The sequence below is a fragment of the Lepidochelys kempii genome, chromosome 5, assembly GCF_965140265.1.
Source record: "Lepidochelys kempii isolate rLepKem1 chromosome 5, rLepKem1.hap2, whole genome shotgun sequence".
Lineage (NCBI taxonomy): Eukaryota > Metazoa > Chordata > Testudines > Cheloniidae > Lepidochelys > Lepidochelys kempii.
The window spans coordinates 27,036,382-27,059,397 of NC_133260.1; the positions used below are offsets into that span (position 1 = coordinate 27,036,382).

The following is a 23,016-nucleotide window of genomic DNA, read 5'->3' on the forward strand; positions in this document are numbered from 1 at the left end:
AAAAGAGTTGATTTACTTCCCAATCCCAGCATAGGCCATGTGCGGCTCAGTACCAACCTCAGCTCCATTATGAAATGCAAAGGAAGAAAGGAAAATTCCCAAAACACAAGCCATCTGGTCTGCAGCCTTCGCCCAAACCCCTGTATCTAAGCATCACTTTTGCCTGGCAGGTCAAGGCACCGCAAGACCACTCCCTATAACTGACACGGTCGACCATGGTTGTACACCCATTTGGCCACCGATTGGCTGCGTTCCGCAGTGCCTGGGAATGCATAATTTCTGTCAATGGGTCTTAAAGATTGCCCAATCTGGGTACCCCATCCATTTCACCTCCCTACCCCCTCCACAACACCCTTCCCCATCCCTCTTCAGGGACCCTTCTCACTAGAGTTTACTACAGCAGGAAATAGATTGCCTCCTCCAGGTAGGAGCCATAGAACCAGAACCTCAACATCTATGAGGCAAGGGATTCTACTCTCGTTACTGCCTAATACCCTAAAGAAAGGGGGAGACCCATACTGGACCTCAGAGCTCTCAACAAGTTTGTCAAAACTCAGAAGTTCAAGATGGTCACCTTATCAACGATCATTCCAACATTGGAACTACTACACCAACACCTAGAAAGCTCCGGCTCAAGGGAAGTGCAAGAGATTCTATTACACAGTAGAAAGTCCTCCACATGACATACTTAGCTGCAGAAATGGTCCAGCTTTCAGATTTGGTGCATGTCTCAACAAATATCCCCAATATCTGTGACTCTTTCACGCATCCTAGACTATGCTCTGACCCTTAAAAAGTCAGGATTATCCCTAAGGTCTCTTAGGGTTCATCTAGCAGCTATAACAGCCTTTCACCAACCTGTAGAAGGATACTCGGTGCTGTCACACTCAACCACTAAAAGATTCTTCAGGGGTATAATAAACCTCTTCCCTCAACCTCCCCAACTTCCTATCCCCATGTGGGACCTAAAACTGATGCTGAAAGGACTGACTAGGCCTCTCTTTGAACCCATGACCACCTGTTCACTAACGAACCTATCAATGAAAACAGCCTTCTTGATAGCGATTACCTCAGCCAAAAGAATAGGAGAGATAACAGCTCTGATGGTGCATCTCCCTTACACGGTATTCTCTCTGGACAAAGTTACGGCCAGGCCGCATCCAAAATTCATCCCTAAGGTAACCTCCCTGTTTCACATGAATCAATTGATTCACCTTCTAGTCTTCTACCCGAAACCCCTCACCAAGACAACAGGGAGGCTATACTTCATAACCTAGATATCAGGGGAGCCCTGGCCTTCTACCTTGATAGGACAAAGGCTTTCAGGAATTCCCCCAGACTTTTCGTCTCCATTGCAGAAGGATCCAAGGGCTCACCAATATCAGCCCAGAGACTCTCTAAGTGTGTATCGAATTGCATTAGACAGTGCTACCAAATTCACAGCATGACCCCTCCAGACTCAATTCATACACACTCTACAAGATCGGTCTCCTCATCTGTCTCCTCCTTTAAGAATGTTCCTATCACAGACATCTGTAGAGCAGTGACGGGGGTGTCAGGCCACACTTTTGCAGAACACTATGTGATCACAGGGGACTCCGCTTCTGACGCCATCTTCGGCTCCACAGTGCTGTCATCTGTAACTGATCTGAAACCGAAGTCCCAGCCCTCTGCAATGCTGGTGACGCTAAATTTGGACACATGGTTCTCCAGTCCCTGTTCAAATAGACTCCAAACCCACCTCCAGTTGGAACTGCTTGTGAGTAATCTACAGTAGAATGGACGTGTGCAATCACTTGAAGAAGAAAAAACTGTTACTAACCTTTTCATAACTCCTGTTCTTCAAGATGTGTTGCACATGTCCAACCAACCTCCTTTCCCTCTGTCAAAGTCTGTCTGGTAGGAAGGAACTGAGGAGAGTCTGGGACAGCTTGGCCCTTTATGCCTGCACATGGTGTATGAAACAGCAGAGGGCACTCATACTGCCCTGATGGGTACCGGTAAGGAAAAAAATCTCTGGCAACTATGCGTTGGACTGCGCAAATGCCTATAGTGAAATTGACACGTGCACCACATCTTGAAAAACAACAATTACAGAATGGTTAGTAACCATTTTTACTGTTGCCTAAAACGTCAGTTTGTCTTACTGGAGAGAGCTACTTGCCCTGTTCCTATACATATCTATAGTGTTTAAATTAGGGCTGTCAAGTGATTAAAAAAATTAATCACGATTAATTGCACGATTAATCACGCAATTAAAAGATTAATCACACGATTAATTGCATTGTTAAACAATAATAGAATACCATTTAAATATTTGTGGATATTTTCTACATTTTCAAATATATTGATTTCAATTACAACTCCGAATACAAAGTGTACAATGCTCACTTTATATTTATTTTTTATTACAAATATTTGTGCTGTAAAAAAACAAAAGAAATTGTATTTTTTCAACTCACTTCATACAAATACTGTAATGCAATCTCTTTATCATGAAAGTTGAACTTACAAATGTAGAATTATGTACAAAAAATAATTGCATTCAAAAATAAAACAATGTAAAACTTTAGAGCCTACAAGTCCACTCAATCCTACTCCTTGTTCAGCCAGTTGCTTAAACAAACAAATTTGTTTACATTTGCGGGAGATAATGCTGCCAGTTTCTTGTTTACAATGTCTCCTGAAAGTGAGAACAGGCGTTTGCATGGTACTGTTGTAGCCAGCATTGCAAGATAATTACCTACCAGATGTGCTAAAGATTCATATGTCACTTCATCTTCAACCACCATTCCAGAGGACATGCGTCTGTGCTGATGACAGGTTCTGCTCAATAACGATCCAAAGCAGTGCAGACCGATGCATGTTCACTTTCATCATCTGAGTCAGATGCCACCAGCAGAAGGTTCATTTTCTTTTTTGGTGGTTTGGGTTCTGTAGTTTCCACATCAGAGTGTTTCTCTTTTAAGACTTCTGAAAGCATGCTCCACACCTTGTCCTCCTCAGATTTTGGAAGGGAATTCAGATTCTTAAACTTTGGGTCGAGTTCTGTAGCTATCTTTAGAAATTTTACATTGGTACCTTCTATGTGTTTTGTCAAATCTGTGTGAAAGTGTTCTTAAAACGAACATGTGCTGGATCATCATCCAAGACAACTATAATATGAAATACATAGCAGAATGTGGGTAAAACAGAGCAGGAGACATACTGCTCTCTCCCAAGGAGTTCAGTCAAAAAGTAATTAACACATTTTTTTTTAAACAAGCATCATCAGCATGAAAGCATGTCCTCTGGAATGGTGGCCGAAGCATGAAGGGACATATGAATGTTTATCATATTTGGCACATAAATACCTTGCAATTCAAACTACAAAAGTGCCATGCAAATGCCTGTTCTCACTTTCAGGTGACATTGTAAATAAGAAGCAGGCAGCATTATCTCCCATAAATGTAAACAAACTTGTTTGTCTTAGTGATTGGCTGAATAAGAAGTAGGACTGAGTGGACTTGTAGGCGCTAAAGTTTTACATTGTTTTGTTTTTGAGTGCAGTTATGTAACAAAAATATTTACATTTGTAAGTCTCACTTTCACGATAAAGAGATTGCATTAAGGTACTTTCACAAGGTGAATGTACTATTTCTTTTGTTTATCATTTTTACAGTCCAAATATTTGTAATAAAAATAATATAAAGTGATCACTGTCTACTTTGTATTCTGTGTTGTAATTTAAATCAATATATTTGAAAATGTAGAAAAACATCAAAAATATTTTATAAATTTCAATTTGTATTCTAATGTTTAACGGTGCGATTAAAACTGCGATTAATTTTTTGAGTTTTTAATCGCATGAGTTAACTGCGATTAATTAACCGTCCTCGTTTAAATGTGTAATTTACAATGTGTATATTTTGTGTGTATTCATGCTTATGTAGTTGGATTTACAGACTGTGTGTGTGTGCATTAAAAGAGTGTGTGAGTACACAAAGGTATATCAGTTGGTGATGAAGGACTTAATCTGTTCACCGGCCTCATGCAAGTAGTCTCAGTGACTTGAAGCAGGATTTAATCCAAAATGTTGAGGAAAAATTGCATCGTTAGCCCTTTATTTCAACAATGAAGTTAAAATAATAGGACTTATTAAGGGTAATTATAAACCAGCTCTGGTGGTACAGTATACGTATTGGGAAGAAAAAAATAACAAAGAACACTACTGTGTAGAAAGTTTAAATTATGCAGATAATACAGTTTTTATAGCTGTTTTGTATTGCTTCCATGTTTTTATGGTGTTCCAACAATATAGATAATTCAAAAATGCTTATGGGCAGTAAACTTAATCTTAAACCTTCTTGATAAATAGCCAGTGCATTTGGCCTGTAAATGAACCCTGGTGGGTAATGGGACTAAATTGAATGGGAATGTCTGACCAAAGTAGAGTCTGACATTCCTTTCCATCATACCAAGCAAACCGTTTTTCACCTCTTCTTTTAAGTTTTCATGGGAAAGTGCATTATTGCTTCAAAGCTGCTGGAATGAAACTTTTTGGTTTTACTAATGGGCTGCAGTGTGTTAGCCTCCATTGTTCCGACACATTAATTTAGTTTTCATGCACCTACATGTTTTTTTAAGGGCTAGTCTGCACTAGAAGTGCTATAGTGGCGCAGCTGCACCAATACAGGTGTGCCACCATAGTGCATCTGGTGAAGACACTGTATGCTGATGGGAGAGCGCTCTCTTATCAGCATAATAAAACCACCTCCATGAGACGTGGTAGCTATGTCAGCGGGAAAAGCTCTCCTGCTGACATAGCACTGTCCACACCAGCACTTAGGTTGGTGTAACATCACTCAGGGGGTGGCTTATTCAGACCCCTGAGTGACGTAAGTTACATCAATGTAAGTGGTAGTGTGTACAAGCCCTAAGATACTTTCTAAGACTAAATTCTGCTGCTCCTATTCCTGATCATCATGCCACCATGATGAGACTGGGACTTTCTAGGAGTAAAGCTTATTCAAAAATAACCTTGCTGAATTAGAATTAAGCATTTGCAAATATACACGGTACGTATGCCTGCATTTCAGGATACTGGCAGGATATCCCCTCACCGCATGCATCTGTACCTCCTGTTCAGAACCCTTAGTTCCCCCACCCACACATAGACCAAGGGGCTTGTGCACTATGTTATAATCCAACTCCCGTCCAGCATCTGCAAAATTGGGCCCTTTGTACACACACTGCCCCATCACTAGGAAATGGTGAGGGTTTTATCTTGTGACTGTTACTCATATTAAGCCTCCAACTTGTGCACAGCTAAAAAGGATGGTCAGCCAAAGAATAGTCTTCTTTAGATGTTCTAGATTAGATTCTCCCTCTGTTGGCAATAATCACTCTCTCAGCTGTAGAAAAATAAGTCTTGTTTTGACCAGCTCACACAGACATTCCTCAGTTGTTGTGTCTCCCATTTCTGTCTGACACAATAATCCTGCAAAAAAAGTTTTCCTCTTTTTGCCCTAATTCCAAATCTCCAAAAGTAAAGCAGTTGCACTCGTTAAATGTGGTAGGGACTTTATGATATTGTTTTCACAGAACTAAGGAGTTCAAGAACATTCTGAAGGCATGTGCTCTCTCTTTCTGCAGCCGAAGAAAGGAATAAAGGGCTTTTTATACTCTAGTATAATGAATCAAGGCCTGATTGACAGAAATTTACCAAATGGCCCAAGTTGATATTTCCTTGTGGTTTTTGAGTCCCGTTCTACTAAAGGGATTTCTGACTCCTAAGCAGAAAGTAGATCAGTATCTATTTTTATAGTTAGGGGGTGGTGATTTTGGTGAACATTCCAACATTCCAGCAGCAGAGCAATCCTTTTACCTGTATGGGACAGGGAGTGAGTTACAACCCATTAGTCTCAGGGCGGAGAAAGACTCTATACAAAAAACTGTGTTCCAGTTTAGACAAATTGCTATTTAAACATGAAAGTAGAAGTAACTAACAATCTGGAATTAATAGAAAGTTTGAGAGTAGGTGATGCAACCATTTTGACTAGAAAGTGGAATACAAAATACAGATTTTGGAAATAACAATGAAATTTTCATAGATGGTGAACAACTATTTAAAAAAGAATTAGGGTATGTCCTGATTAGAATGCAAAAAACTTGAGCTGTAGTAATGCAGTTTCCTGTATAATGAAGTAACTTTTCTCCTTTCATTCTGTGATGTCACAAGAATTAAGGCAATATGGACCTCCTCTTCCTACTCTCTCTCCCAAAAACAAAATAAGTGCTGCTGTCAGTAGTTATTTCGGAGTATGTGAAGAATTAACTATGCATCTTCAATCACTGTAACAACAAAAAGAAGGGGTTGTGTGCCTAATTTCCATATATGCTGTGCTGAAAAGGTAGCTTCAGTACCTAACAAGATAGGTGTTTGAAAATGGTCTGTCTTGCAGTTTTCCTCCAATATTATTAGAAGTTTTTTCCTATTGGTCAAATACAATGTGATTCTGACTAAGGTCAAGTACTTACTGTCCTAATGCAAGGAAGCCATTAATTGAAGTCAATGAAAGTTAAACTTGTGGCTCAGTTCTAATCTGACAATATGCTACATGCATGTATCAAAATATTTGCAATTTCCAAGATAGAGTGCACGCCCATGTGTCTTAAAAATTGGAATCCTGCCCTCAATTATTGCTCTCTGCAACTGTTCTTTAGCCTATTTCCCATTAGTATATAGAGAATTGTAATTTTCTCTTACTCGTTTCCAGTCCAAATTCCTTTGAGCATTTCCGTACATTTTCAAAGTCACATTTCACAAAGTCAAAAACATTAGTTTCAGAGTAACAGCCGTGTTAGTCTGTATTCGCAAAAAGAAAAGGAGTACTTGTGGCACCTTAGAGACTAACAAATTTATTTGAGCATGAGCTTTCGTGAGATGAAGTGAGTTGTAGCTCACGAAAGCTCATGCTCAAATAAATTGGTTAGTCTCTAAGGTGCCACAAGTACTCCTTTTCTTTTTGGAAAAACATTAGTGCTGCTTCCTTTACTACTTTATGCTCCTGAGTATTCTAATTCTAATAATTGTGTGAACACTACATTCTAGATACTTAATCTCCCACTTTATTTATTGCACTTGGCTCCTTTTCTAGGATGAGATCCAGAGGAGCCTCAGTTCTGATTTTTTTGGCTTTTTGGGTTTAAGGCAGACCCTTTGTATAATTTTAACATAGTTTTTGTTGTGTAAACAGGCTCTTTCGGGCTGGAGTGAAGAGCTTCAGCATAATATCAATACATGAGGATGTCTTTTTCCACTTCAAAGGGCAATTAAGATGAATTGTGTAAATAAATTTATGGCATTTGTTTTTCAGTTCTGCAAATATTTTTAAATGGATCAGTTTTAAATGAATTTTTGATCTTTTTCAGTTTTGCATACAACATAATTTGGAATAGTAACTGTCATAGGCCCATATGCCCCTGTCATGAAGGAAGGAAGAAAGCTAATTAAAGTACAGCTGTTCTCTAAGAGCCATGTAGTCTGTATTCTCTCCCTCCTCTGGTCTGTGGAAGCAGTTAGTGGGCAGACCACCCCTTCCTAGCCATTGTAGCATGGCAAACCTACCATTGGCTGCTGGCTCACCACTGTGCTCCAAGACACCAATAAAGAGAGATTACAAAGTGTGCAGTTGGAATTAATATTGTCACAAGCAGCATTAATTTTCCATGATTACTTAATACAGATCTTCAGCTGTTCTTGTAGGGGAGCATACCAATTAATGCAACTAATGGGCCATGCAGATCTTTTGCAGTGGGAGGAAAGTGGCTAACGGAGGGATGAAAAGGGCATTCACTGCCTGTATCTGCTTTTTCTCTTACTCCCATAATTGCACCATGATTTCTTTGTAGTTTTGCTCTCCTCTGTGCATACAGACCTTAATTATTACTCCCTAATAATACTTATAACCTTGCACTTTATTTTATAGTGTCAGTAGTTATTCCACAAGTTAAAATTAAAGTTTGAAGAAGTTTGACTTTCTGTCCACTTTCTGTCAGCTTCCCAAAGAATAAATTTCACAGCCACATCTCATCCCAGGATACTTGGAAGTTTGGGAAAATCAGAAAAAAGTTTTTAATGTGATAAGCCCTAATTCTGAGCTTGGTTCGGTACAGGTGGTAAGGGGTGCTAAGATGTCTTTACATTACCTTTTCAGTCTAGAGGTAGCCAGGAATCATTCTGCTCCTCTATAAAAGTTAGAACAGTCCCAACTATTGCAGCATCCCGGAGCATCCAGTTTGGTGCACTCCTGCTCATGTTTTGTAATGAGTAATCTTGTGGTATATATTGGTATGTAGTGGGATTTTATAGTCTCCTAAAAATTTTTTTTTTAACTTTTGCACATGTGTATATATATGCCATGTAAATCAGGTGGGTGGAGAATCAGGGATGAATGACTTTATGCCATCGAGGAACTGACCGAATGCCTTAGCCATTAATTTCCAAAGTTTTAAATGTATTATTTAAAGGTATAAAATTGTCTTTAAGACAGTGTAATATTTTGGAGATGGGGAAGTGAGAGGAGAGATTCCACTAAAACATACTTTCAAAGTGAACTCTTATTAATACAAGCTAAGGGTCCGATCCTGGGAAGATTTAATCCTGTCATCTAAGTCGGTTGAACTCTATGTAAAACTAAACACATGTAAATCTTTCCAGAACTGGGCCTTTCTTGAATATACTTAACTTGAAGAATGGGGCTTCGCTTTTAATTTCCTGGTAATTGTCAGTTTATCTTTCAGGTTTTACATTCAGGAAAATTTTCCATGAAATCCCAGCAAACCTCATTTAAATATGGATATCCTTATCTTTAATTTATTGTGTTGTGAAAAATTAAAAAGCCAAGAAGTGTGAATTAGGTTGTTGTTTTTTTTTAAACTTGCTACATTTTGATCATTCAAATTTCACCCCAAATTCCTGACTTCAAAGTGTTTCTCAGAGTTTTCATTGGTTTGACTCCCATTCTTTTTATTGGAATGTTTGTGGCTAAATCCAAACCTGTTGCTTTGAAATTTTACTCATATTTTTCAGCATTTTTGTATTGAATTTTTTTTGGACACCAGGTTCTATTCTGCCCTCTACTGAGTCTGTGCAACCCCACTGAAGCGGTTAGGGCATAACTGAAGGTAGAAAATTTGTACCATTCTCTTTATTTTTATGTCCATTGGTGAAACATGTCAACAGTTTAACAGAACATAGCAATGCTATGTAATAATTTAAGACAGGGATAGAAGTGATGAATATTGTTTCTACTCGTTAAATTCAGGGGAAAATTAGGAGAGCAGAATGTATTTTCCAAATCTACAGTTTGTCCAGGACACTGAGATTAACATCCCTGCTATTAATTAAAAAATATCATAAGATATGTAATGACAAATTGTCACTATTAGGTCAATAGACACAACATTTATATGTTGTAAAACCAAACTTTTTCAAAACTTAACTTTTTATCTTCAGCTATTTGTAGGGTCATAGGTAAGGGTGCATGTTTTTAAATGTTATTAGTTTTGTAACTCCTGACTGGACCCCTTAAATGTAAATGCAACTCCATATAACTACTAAACCTCTGTGTCAGACAAAGTTAATGTTAATTAATTTATTGTATCTTTAAAAAATTATGCAAATAAGCAGCAAGAGGGACTTTCTTAAATAATATTACTTAATTATATTTTAAATGTTTTAAAGACAATAGATGGTACTGCATTAAAGTCAATAAAAATAAACAGTTCTTCACCATGAAATTACAGTTTATTGAAAATTTAAAGATATGATTTATGTTAGACTACATAGGTGCGTTAAATACATTTGCTACCTGGATACTTACCATGATGTTGACAGACAGGTGTTCCAACAGCAGTGCTGACATAAAAATTATAGTTTAGACAAACATACCGTCAAGAGAGCCCACTTGGTTGCTGTTATGGTGGCCTGAAATTATGAAGCCTGACTACTACTGTCAAAATATCTTTTTATGCATTTCAGTATCTCTTGTGCTGACAGGCCACTTATCTCGCTGTACAGGTGGCCAAGAACAGCAAATCAAAATGACACAATTCAAACAGACCCCAGCACATATCGTCATGGCCACTGAGGCAGAAAGCAGTTGGCACTTTTGAAAGAGAAGTTTTGCTTTTTTAATGAAAAATATTTTTTATCAGCAACTCCTGCTGTCACTGTTTTATCTTATAGGATCAAAACAGAACCTGAAACAGGATTATGGTGTTTTTTTATCCCCAGTCAGTTTCAAGTACCTCTTGAGCTGAATATTTGACCTTTCAAATGGAGACCATGAAGATTAGCAGGAAGCTTTAATAAACTCTAAAGTTGTTGGTACTTTTATCTGCTGTAGTTGTTGCATACTATTATAGTTTAATTTGATCTCCTAAATCACTAATCCTGTGCTCAGCCTTGGAGACTTTATCTATGAATTACGAACATCATGTTGTACTGTCAAATGGGTCCTGCTGAGAGTTTGTTTTATAACTGTTATTCCTCTAGCTTTTTGCTGTTTTCACAGACTACTTTTAACATTTCTGCCATTGTAGACAACAAGTCCTCACTCTCCTCCAGTGGGGTTGACTTTCTCTGGTTGCTGGACCATTGGAAGATTTCACCTGTTTTGCTCTGCATCTAGCTGAAAGCAAAATGGGAGAGAGTGGGCTGATTTTGCACCCTTTTTCATTCAGTTAAGATTTTAAGGCCATTGGCAAGTTTAAAGGAATATAGTGGAATAAGGCTGTTCCCTAAAAAATTAGGATGGTGGCAGCTGATAGGAAGCCACACATGAGCTCTCTGGCTCATATCTGACTTCAAGTGTAGCTGTCACATTACCTCATCAATAACTTTCAAATCATTTCATAGATACTTCATTTAAATTTTAATAAACATGTTTTATCATAATAAGGAAACCTAAACAAAGGGAAACAACTCAAATATACTGTTGCTGTAATAAGTAGAGCTGAGTGAAAATCCAGTGTTTTGCCTATTCCTTGTCAATTCCCAGTATTAACCCTCAATTACCAATTTTTTTCCAGTGATTCATTATGAACACATGACAATGCAAAAGAAACATCTCTTACATATTCCAGTTTACCTTAATAGTGGGATGCTGACTGCCATTTTTAATCTGATACATCTAATGGAGCTATGTTCTTCCTGTAGTCAGCCATTTCACTATATCTTATTGGTACATTGACTCATCTTATACTCATAAATACAGCCTTGCACTCCGTTTTTTTGTTTTGGTGGTAGAGGTGGTTAGGGTTTAAGCTACCATAGTACATTCAAATGCATTACATACTCCTGAAACATGTTCCGCCGCAGATGCTCTTTGCTTTCCCGCCAAAAAATGGTTTATGTGGGAAGCATAGAAGCTGCACCAGTGCTCACTCACCCTTCCCCGGCAGCATGGGTGCATCTGTTCAGGAAGCTGGGGGAGAGGTAAGTCACCACGAGGGGGGGAAGGGCAGGGTCTAGGGATGCCCAGCCGCCAAGGACCTTATTCCCAGCTGGGCTGGGCAGTGGGAGGGAAGAGGAGGAGGACGATGACGGAGATGGAGTTTCCCCTCCACCTTCCCTAAATGGAGCAGAGGTCAGATCAACCCCCAAAACCTCCCCTGGCTACAGGAAGCTCTCCACTGTGGGTGTGGTGGGTCTTGGAAGGGGTGTCTGGGTGCATGGGGTGAGGCTCGGTGGGGTGGGGAAGGCTCGGCAGGGAGATTTGGGTGCGAGGGGACGTCCAGATGCACAGGGGTTGGGCAGACAGAGGGAGCAGCTCCCTGTACAATGATCCCTCCCCCCATTTCCTGGCCCTATTGCTCCTCAGCCATGGGGGGATGGGTCACTGTATGGGGAACTGCTCCCCCTGTCCACCCAACCCCTGTACATCTGGACGCCCCCTTGCACCCAAATCCCCCTGCCAAGCCTTCCCCCTCTGCACCCGGAACCCCACACTGAGCCCCTTCTGTATTGGGAGTCCCCCACACCCAAAGCCCCACCCTGAGCCTCACTCCTGCATCGGGAGCTCCCCACACCTGGACCCCCACTCCACTGAGGCCCAACAAGCTGCATCCTGACCCCCCACTCCCTCAGCACCCAGACCACTCGCTTGAGCTCTCCACACCCAGACCTCCCATGCCCCTGCTGAGCCCTAATCACCTTCACCTGGATTCCCCTGCAGAGTCCCATTCCCCGTGCACCCAGAACCCCCCCACGAGCTCCTGTGCATCCAGATCCACACAACACGCTGCTTGCACCTAGATTTAAACACACAGAACCCTGGTACTCTTGAGGTAATTCTGCACCTAAAATTTTTAAAAATTCTGCAACATTCTGCACATTTTATTTGTCAAAATTACAGTAATACAATAACAAAATAATCACACCATTTTGAATTATTTTGACAATTTATTTCAAAATACTTGTCAGCAAATAATTAAAAGTGGTGGTGATTATATTGTGTTATTTTGACAACTAAAATATGCAGAATTTTAAAATATTGTGCACAAAATTTTTAGGGTTTTTTTGGTGCAGAATTTTTAATTTTTTGTGCGGACTTCCCTCAGGAGTAATGACAATCCAGTCTGTTTCCCCTGTAAGAAGTGAACTGATTCTTTTTGTCCTTACTTTCTCTCAAAGGGTTTATAATAAAATGTTGCTTACTTCCTTGATAAGGTTGGAATAAGGTAAAGTCTCCTGAGCATAAAAATCCAATAAGCTTGATTAGAATAAATTTTGAAGGTTTGTAGCAACTGTATGAGCCATACTTGAAAGACAAGAGGTCATGGCAAAGGTGAAGAAGAAAAAGGAGTTTTGGAAGACTCGCTCCACCAGTGCATACCTCAATGTGGTAGCCAACTTCCTTCCTTCCTTCCTTCCTTCCTTCTGCTATCAAAAGCTTGTGAGGGTGCTACATATGAAAACAAATGGGCTTCATACAAAATGTCATCTTTGGAAGACAAATATATGAGACTTTATCTACAACTCATGGCGATCGGGGGAGGTCCCGGATGACTGGAAAAAGGCTTAATGTAGTGCCCATCTTTAAAAAAAGGAAGAAGAAGGATCCAGGGAACTACAGGCCAGTCAGCCTCACCTCAGTCCCTGGAAAAATCATGGAGCAGGTCCTCAAGGAATCAATTTTGAATCACTTAGATGAGAGGAAAGTGATCAGGAACAGTCAGCATGGATTCACCAAGGGCAAGTCATGCCTGACTAACCTAATTGCCTTCTATGACGAGATAACCGGCTCTGTGGATGAGGGGAAGGCAGTATATATGTTATTCCTTGACTTTAGCAAAGTTTTTGACACTGTCTCCCACAGTATTCTTGCCAGCAAGTTAAAGAAGTATGGGCTGGATGAATGGACTGTAAGGTGGATAGAAAGCTGGCTAGATCATTGGGCTCAATGGGTAGTGATCAATGGCTCCATGTCTAGTTGGCAGCTGGTATCAAGTGGAGTGCCAGAAAGGTCAGTCCTGGGGCCAGTTCTGTTCAATATCTTCATTAATGATCTGGAAGATGGCGTGGATTGCACCCTCAGCAAGTTTGCAGATGACACTAAACTGGGAGGAGTGGTAGATATGCTGGAGGGTAGGGATAGGATACAGAGGGACCTAGACAAATTAGAGGATTGGTCCAAAAGAAATCTGAAGAGGTTCAACAAGGACAAGTGCAGAGTCCTGCAGTTAGGACGGAAGAATCCCATGCACCGCTACAGACTAGGGACCGAGCACCTAGGCAGAAGTTCTGCAGAAAAGGACCTAGGGGTTACGGTGGACGAGAAGCTGGATATGAGTCAACAGTTTGCCCTTGTTGCCAAGAAGGCTAACAGTATTTTGGCCTGTATAAGTAAGTAGGAGCATTGCCAGCAGATCGAGGGACATGATAATTCCCCTCTATTCGACATTGGTGAGGCCTCATCTGGAGTACTGTGTCCAGTTTTGGGCCCCACACTACAAGAAGGATGTGGAAAAATTGGAAAGAGTCCAGCGGAGGCCAACAAAAATGATTAGGGGACTGGAACCCATGAGTTATGAGGAGAGGCTGAGGGAACTGGGATTATTTACTCTGCAGAAGAGAAGAATGAGGGGGAGATTTGATAGCTGCTTTCAACTACCTGAAAGGGGGTTCCAAAGAGGATGGATCTAGACTGTTCTCAGTGGTACCAGATGACAGAACAAGGAGTAATGGTCTCAAGTTGCAGTGGGGGAAGTTTAGGCTGCATATTAGGAAAAACTTTTTCACTAGGAGGGTGATGAAGCACTGGAATGGGTTACCTAGGGAGGTGGTGAAATCTCCTTCCTTAGAGGTTTTTAAGGTCAGGCTTGACAAAGTCCTGGCTGGGATGATTTAGTTGGGGATTGGTCCTGCTTTGAGTGGGGGTTGGACTAGATGACCTCCTGAGGTCCCGTCCAGCCCTGATATTCTATGATTCTATGCAAAACTTAATTCTCTGGGTGGATGTAGGATGGGGAAGCAGTGACTGATTAGGCTGGAAAGCAATGTGAGAAAATAACTCTGACCTTCTCAATGGGAGGAAATAATTTAAAATATTGTTTGTATAATATGGTATACTATTATTACTGACAGGAATATTTTATTTATTTACTGTTTATATTTCAGTACTACCCAGAAGTCCCAGTCAGGATTGTGGCCCCATTGTGCTAAAGGCTGTACCTATACAAAAAAAAATGTGTGGAGAGCCCAATCTGGGCCAAAAATATCTAAATCTCTGGAGTTTCTGCAAGTAGTGAAAAACTTGATCCCACAGCTATCCTGGAACAAATTATTACCTTCATGTTAGATTAAATAATATTTCTGTGTTATCAGGATGATATATGCATGTAGTTAAATGCCATTGAATTCCTGACAGAATATCAACTAGAATGAACAAAATAGGAAATACAATTATGTCTACAATTTCAGATCACAGGCAGAATTTTAGCAGCAACCAGAAATAAAGAAAATGACAATTGAAGGGAACATTTTTAATTTTTCCAGGTGTTAGCCTAGCCAAGCAGTCCAAAGGAAGAGAGCAGGTCAAGATGAAGAGAGTGTCTCAAAAATAAAACATTAAAGCTTAAAGATTCAAAATTGGTTAATGAAATTCAATGATTGAATAAAATGAATTGGACTCTTCTGATAACAAAAGGCTTGAAGTCATAAAAACTGCAGTTTGATTAATAGTTCTGCATATAAGACCGTAGAAATTAGGAGCACATTTACTAAATATTTGTTGTGTTTTGTTGGTATGCTTCCCTAGATTTTCCTTTCCTGCTTTTCTTCTCCCTTGCCTCTCAAGTCAAAAATGTACACATTAAATATAATTGGGAACTGTAGAATGTGAATATCGATCAATGAATTAATATTTTTGTTTCTGAAAAACATAACATGTTTCAGAGTAACAGCGTGTTAGTCTGTATTCGCAAAAAGAAAAGGAGTACTTGTGGCACCTTAGAGACTAATCAATTTATTTGAGCATAAGCTTTCGTGAGCTACAGCTCACTTCATCGGATGCATACTGTGGAAACTGCAGAAGACATTATATACACAGAGACCATGAAACAATACCTCCTCCCATCCCACTCTCCTGCTGGTAATAGCTTATCTAAACTGATCACTCTCCTTACAATGTGTATGATAATCAAGTTGGGCCATTTCCAGCACAAATCCAGGTTTTCTCACCTCCGCCACCACCCCCCCCCACACACACACACAAACTCACTCTCCTGCTGGTAATAGCCCATCCAAAGTGACCACTCTCCCTACAATGTGCATGATAATCAAGGTGGGCCATTTCCATCACAAATCCAGGTTTTCTCACCCCCCCACCCCCATACACACACAAACTCACTCTCTTGCTGGATTTGTGCTGGAAATGGCCCATCTTGATTTTCATACACACTGTAAGGAGAGTGGTCACTTTGGATAAGCTATTACCAGCAGGAGAGTGAGTTTGTGTGTGTGGTTTTTGGAGGGGGGGTGGGGGGTGAGAAAACCTGGATTTGTGCTGGAAGTGGCCCACCTTGATTATCATACACATTGTAAGGAGAGTGATCAGTTTAGATAAGCTATTACCAGCAGGAGAGTGGGATGGGAGGAGGTATTGTTTCATGGTCTCTGTGTATATAATGTCTTCTGCAGTTTCCACAGTATGCATCCGATGAAGTGAGCTGTAGCTCACGAAAGCTTATGCTCAAATAAATTGGTTAGTCTCTAAGGTGCCACAAGTACTCCTTTTCTTTTTATAACATAACATGAACGGCATCATAGCTTTAAATCTGTAGGAATGCTTTAGGGACGGATGATTTATTTATTGTGCATATTCATGCTTAGCTCCATGTGTACTGAAGTACTGAAAAACAATAAAACTAAAATCAGAACATTTGCTACATGCTTCATGTCATACAGATGCCACCTTTTGAGCCTTATCAAATATTTGGTTCTGTCTAAACTGTCTCTGTACCATTTAAAGTCTTAGAATAGATGAAGAATTTTATTTAGGTAATTTACTAATAACCTTTCCTTCCATACCTGGCTCTCATGAATATTATTTGGTAATAAGCTTTCCAGCTGTTTCGTCAGAACCTTGGCCAAAACTTTACAATCACAGTTTATTAAAGACAGGTCTATAATTAGCATCCTTGAGGCTTTTGGGTGGATTCCAGTCTGCCCTCTGGGGGTTCTCTGATTGTTTCCACTTGACGCCTTCTTCGGCCGATGGACACTGGATTCTTAGTCTGGCACCTCTCTGATCATTCATTTATTATCCACACCAAGCAGCCATCCACATACATCCTCTATCTCTATTTTAATCACAGTTGTTAACAAAGCGAGATAAATACAACAAAAGGCAGGGAGTCTCTGTGTGCTGTTTCTGTTGTTACAAAGTATTTGTTTGAGAACAGACTCTGTCTTAGGATGTACTAACACAATTAGCAGCCAAAAACCAAGAGACCTCCCTCTTAATTAGTAATACTCTGGAATTTAAACTATGGGGAATCAAACTCATTTGTGATTTTAATACAGAACTTCTTTAATATGATCTAACATGGGCTCCTCCACAGCAGTGGCCAGAGCAGCTGATGGCTCCTCTAGGGCTTCCCTCATGGCAGCTGATGGCCCCCTGGGGCTTCCCTCCACAGCGGTGGCCAGAGCAGCCACTGGACCCCTGGGGTTCCCCTCATGGCAGCGACTGGAGCAGCCACCAGCCACCTGGGGCTTCCCCACAGCAGCTGGTGCCACAGGCCCCCCAGGACTCCTCCCCCACCACCCCCAGCTGCTGCCGTGGGCTACCTTGGGGCTCCCTCCTCAGCTGCTGGTTGCTGCGGGATTCCCTCCCCTCACCTGGTAGAGGTACACCCCCCCTCCCCCCCAAGATTCAATCAGGGGTATTTATGGTATAAGTCATGGACAGATCATGGGCCATGATTTTTTGTTTCTTGCCCGTGACCTGTCCATGACTTTTACTAAAAATACCCATGATTAAATCATAGCCTTAACTGAATAAACGGCTACTTCCCCATAATTAATCATTTGTTTCTCAGTAGCAAGTCTTGATTAATGTAGCCTAAAGCTGTCTTACTAATTGTTCTTTGTTGGTAGTTTTTTCAGCTGTAGTGCACACACGCCATCATCTTCTGTAAATCTGGTTGCTTGAGTTTTGGATCTACTTTTGTTTGTTGAATGGATAGGAGTTGGGGAGATGATGTGAATCCCTAGGTCTTCCTTCTTCCCTCATTCACGGATCTCCATGCATCTTTCTGCAGAAGGTGCTGAGACCCCATCGCCCCCACCTCTGCAGAAAGCGGATGATCAGACTCAGGATTTGGTTTGGATACGTTCAGGATCTTTAAATGTAGTTTTGACTCAATGTTGTAGCTAAAAATTAGCAAAGGGTCTTGGGCCTGTATCCAGTACTTGAGCATGTGATGTCCTGTAGATGTACTTATCAGAGATTGAGCTATTATAGGAATCCTTTTCTTATATAAAGAACTTTTGCACAAAGCAGCATTGTATATTTCAGAATTATTGTTTGTCATCAATAGGAATTCTTTTTATGTATTATGAAAGAGGAGTACTTTAAAGAAAACATCACCAACTCTCACACTGAAGAGCTGAGAAATGGGTTTAAGAGACTTCGTAAAACTTCAGAATCCATGATGCTTTGAGGTTATTCAGTTTTAAACATAGCAAGAAACAGTCAGTTAAATCTGGCTGTAAACTAATTTTTGTACTCAGTTGTTAATTACTGTATTTGTACCCGTAGTTTCACTTTGAATCTAGAAAACTGTTAATCTGAATCTCTATATAGCCCGTACTAGTGGTTAATCCAGGACTTTGTGCTTGTTTTTACAAAGTACTGTCAATCTAATTACCTCCTTCTGTTTTACTTCTCTGCTAAGAAATAAAATCACCTAAGTGCAGTGAGAGATTGTAACTTGCTGCTAATTAATGTGGTTATGACTTCCAGCCTGAACTCAACTGTCTCTTGGGTGTAGTTGAAACTAAGCACCAGCTGCCATGTAGTGATGCCATTGCAAATACTAAATGTTAAAATAAAACAGGATTTTTAAAAAAAAATTATTGATTTTAAAATTAGATGGACTTTAGAGCAGGGCTGGATTAAAGGACACCAGGGCCCTACACACACCATGATGAGAGGCTCCTTATAGCCTTGCTCTGCCCCTGTGCCATGGCCCCCATTCTCTTCCAGAGAAGCTGGGGCAATGGCCCGGGGCCTGGGTTGTATCTGCATGGGTCAGGCCTCCTGTACTCTCCCCCTGCCTATGCTTTTTGGGATGGAGTTGGCAGAGTTCCCAAGAACAGTGGGTTGTAGAGTTATCACACCATTGAGATTCATAGGGAAGTGCATACCTTTCAGAGCTATTGTTTCCGACTGTCTGCGGTCTCAGGCTCACATTCTCATGCTCGATTCGCATTTTCAATCTTTTCTTTGCAGGCATGTGGGCTAGAAAATTAGGATATTGGGATTTTTTTTTAAATGAAAGCTGAGATTCTGACTTCATCATGTGACTTCAGGAGCATGGTCCCTTGGTTTCAGGACTAAAGTGCCTGTGCTTTAATCCCTTCTTAGTTTAGGTTGCTCACTAAACACCTATCTACTAAAATTCTAAATTATATTCTAAGTGTAAAAGGCAAGTTAACTCTGAGTCTTAGGATATATGCAGTGGTTACTAATTAAATTCTTTATAATGTGAGGATTTTATTCTACTATCTTCACATATTTAGTGCCCAAGCCTGCAATGTTCTGTCATCTGAACTGTCCTTATTTCATAGTATCATAGGGTTGGAAGGGACCTCAGGAGGTCATCTAGTCCAACCCCCTGCTCAAAGCAGGACCAATCCCCAATTTTTGCCCCAGATCCCTAAATGGCCCCCTCAAGGATTGAACTCACAACCCTGGTTTTAGCAGGTCAATGCTCAAACCACTGAGCTATCCCTCTCCCCAATTTGCATAACTGACTTCAGTGGGACTACTTGTATGGAGACTTATAATGATTTAGTCCCTAGGATTCAGTATTTTAGTCTTTCAGGGTAGTGTATGATCCAAAAAATCGACATGAGTATTTTTTGTCATGTGTTGTAAAGTAGGATTTATACACCAGTGATATAGTAAAGTTACTTGACTGTTCAGAGCTTGGAGACATTTTACTGTTTCAGAAGATTTATAATGCTGTGTTTTATGGCAGTTTCTTCTGCCTGCTCTGAAGCACGTGCCACAGTGTTTTTAAGTGAGCTGTGCATGTTTGACAAGCTAGAATTGTAGCAATTCCCATCAGTGCATGAGCCACAATGTCTCAAGATTTGTTTTTGTTGGCTGGTGTCCAGTACCATGCTATATAATACATTTACTTGACAGAAGAAAGTGGTGAACTGCATTAACTACAAAGTTTTTAAAGGCTGGCAAAACACATGCAGTAAATATTAATAAACGAAAAGGCCACTTACCTTTAACCTTGAATTCTGCTATTAGCTGTGTTTGTTTTAGAATTACTGTAGCATTTGAGTAATAACTGATATTGCAACAAATAAGAATTGTTTTTTAAAAATAAACAGTTTATTAACAGGCCTACACTGACTGCGTTGGTAACTTGTTATAGCAAGTGACAGGGATTATGGAGCTCCTGAACGTCAAGAAATTTAACTTTACATCCCTACTAGTTGCTACATGTAAAATGAGCTTTGACCTTTAATATGGTTGTATATTTAACCTTGCATACCTGTAAGAGCATGGAGAGGTGTCATTTTTTAAAACTATTGTGTCTGTGTGATGTGTGGGATGAGATTTATATTAGGGACATTTCAGGAGGCTCTATTAACTGCCACTTCATTGAGGCTCAGTACTGTGAAACCTGTTTCTCAATAAGTAATTGAGAAAAGCCTATATTTATCTTATAGCCAAAAGAAGGTCCAACTGATTAGGGCTTAACAGATTTATGGTTTTTCAGAATCAGGCATTCCACTAGCATATTAGCACGTGGCTCATATTTAACATCCAAACAAAATTATATTGGGGCTATGCCAGGAATGGGAAGGAAAACTGGGATTGAGGTAGGGAGGTATTGGGTGGGTGGAAGGCTTGAAAATTGGCAGTGGGGGATATATAGCCATTCACTTATAGGTCACCAAAGTAAGTATACTAACTTCCTGAAATGTCTCCAGTCTCCCAAGTTACAGTATTATGTTTCATTTACACTCCCTATTATAATTTAAATTATTATACTTCTCTTGTTCAGACTAAAGTGAACACCTGTTTTGTGGCTTGTATAAGATGTATTATGCAAAAGCACTCTTTCTCACTCCCCCATCTCAATATCAAATATAATTTAATAAACAAATGATTAGTCCAGGTTGAAAGGTTCTCTTGGGCAAGGTGGAACAGTAGGCTTGGGAAGGAGGTTATGAAAGATGATTGAGCACATTTCAATGAAATAATAATATGAGCATGAATCCTTTTAGCTCTAGATACATTTATAATATAGTTAATACAAGTCCTGTCAACACTATAACCTTCAGTCTTAAAGTTAGTTTATCGCTTTATAAGGTAGTTACCTCTCAAACAATAAGCACTCTCCAATTATCTAAATACATAGAGTCTGTTGTTTAGGTGAACATTAAGATTTGTTGTTCCTCATGGTAAATAGTGTCTTTGCTTTATTTACTTCCTCAGTCAATATTTGACCATTCAAAGAGATTTTTCATTTTGGTTTTGTAATTCAAACTGAAATCTAGTTTTCATAGTTTCATAGATTATAAAGCCAAAAGGAACTGTTGTGATTATTTAGTCTGACCTCTTGTATAACACAGGCCACAGGACTTCCCTGAATTAATTTCTGTTAGAACTGGAGCATATCTAGTGATATGTCATATGGATGAATATGTTGTGTGTGTAAAACAAAAAGGTACTAAGGCCTTGACAGTCTAAAATCAGTTTGTGTACTGATCAAAAGAGGGGCGGAGGTATCATCCCAGGAGTATAGGCTGAGGCATTGACTACAGGCAGAGACTGAAATTGGATTAGTTCTTTAGGACATCCTGGGGAAAGGAGAAATCCGAATGAAGACTAACTGTTTTTAAGTTGTAGCAGAGTCAATGAGTGAGAGAGCAGCATTGCGTGTGAAAGTTTTAGTTCTATAGGGAAGAAAGACCATATGAAGTAAGACTCAGAGGAAAAGAGCTTCATTAATTACTTTAAAAAACCCTTACAAAGTTGTATGCTAAATCTAATTTCAAGAGCTAAACAGTTTGAGACACAAAAACACTGATCCAATATCAATATGTAATTTTATTTCAGAGTGTTGTGCGTTGTCTTTGGCATCCCAAGCTAAACCAGATCATGGTTGGTACAGGAAATGGATTGGCTAAAGTATACTATGATCCAATCAAAAGCCAGAGGTATTTAATATTTACATTATTATCGTTAAAACCATGTTTTTTTTCTCAACCTTAGACTGACCGTATTAAAAGGTGAGGAAATTAGTTTATGATCATTTGTGAGGCAGTGAATCAAAAATAGTAGCTTATGTTTTTCAGAAGCAGTGCATTTTCCATTGAGCCTTTGATTCCGCTGTATACTTGGATATTAAAATTTGGAACTTTATCTGAGGTTTTGAATACTTTCCATGCGGTTCCATCAGTGTACTATGTGGAAATGGCATTAAGAATGCCCAACTAGCATATCCCTCACTGTCCCCAAAGACTGCTAAAGTGATGTTTGTAAAAAGACTGTTTAATGTAGTCATGCTTGTTTTTCTGAAGTAGCATTTTGTTTAGGAGTCCAACTCTTAGTTTGAATTTCAGTGATCTGTGCAGTTATGTTGAAAACCCAAATTTGAGAAGAGGTGAGGAATGGAATGAGAGAATTTCCCATCTGTTTCACTTTCTTTGCTGCCCATGGCCAGTGACTGCATACTTAAAGGATGGAAAGGCAGAAGCAATTAATAAAAAGGGAAGCTAGCAGCTGAGAGTGGCAGGATGAATTTAAAGACACTGCCTTGTTTGGAATTTAACGTCCTCATCTCATAGTTTTTCTGCCAGTCCAGCACACTTTATCCCTGCTGGCAGATGGAGCAAGCACAAATGATTTTCTGATTATCTTCTCCCTCCTTTACATACAAAGATTTGTTCGTTTGCACGCTCAGCTGCTTCTCTCTCTAGCAGCCAAAGGAGTATTATATTCTAAATTTCAGGCTGAATTTCATATCGGATGCTGGTTGTAACCTGAATGCTTGATTATGGGGACAAGCTCAGGTTCCCAAGATTTCTGGGACCCAAGTTTAATTTTTTCTTTCTGTGTATATTTTTGAAGGCTTTGTAGTGATTTGACATCAGAGCCTGGGTTCCTGCTCCTACATAAACAAATTCTTGTGCTTTCTCTTCTCTACATGCGTGGGAGATATCCTGTAATGGAGGAACCTTGCCTCTAAATTCAAAAGATGCTTACAGTTCAG

At 39.9% G+C, this 23,016-nt stretch overlaps 1 protein-coding gene across 3 annotated transcripts in view; it reads left to right on the forward strand.

Annotated features, from left to right (window-relative positions):
• WDR70 (WD repeat domain 70) overlaps positions 1–23,016 on the forward strand; it is a 271,958-nt gene that overhangs the window by 226,028 nt on the left and 22,914 nt on the right. For all 3 annotated transcript variants that reach the window (XM_073343800.1, XM_073343799.1, XM_073343801.1), the window contains one exon: positions 21,861–21,961. In XM_073343800.1, coding sequence (XP_073199901.1) covers positions 21,861–21,961 — 101 coding nt within the window. The remainder of the gene's footprint in view (positions 1–21,860; positions 21,962–23,016) is intronic.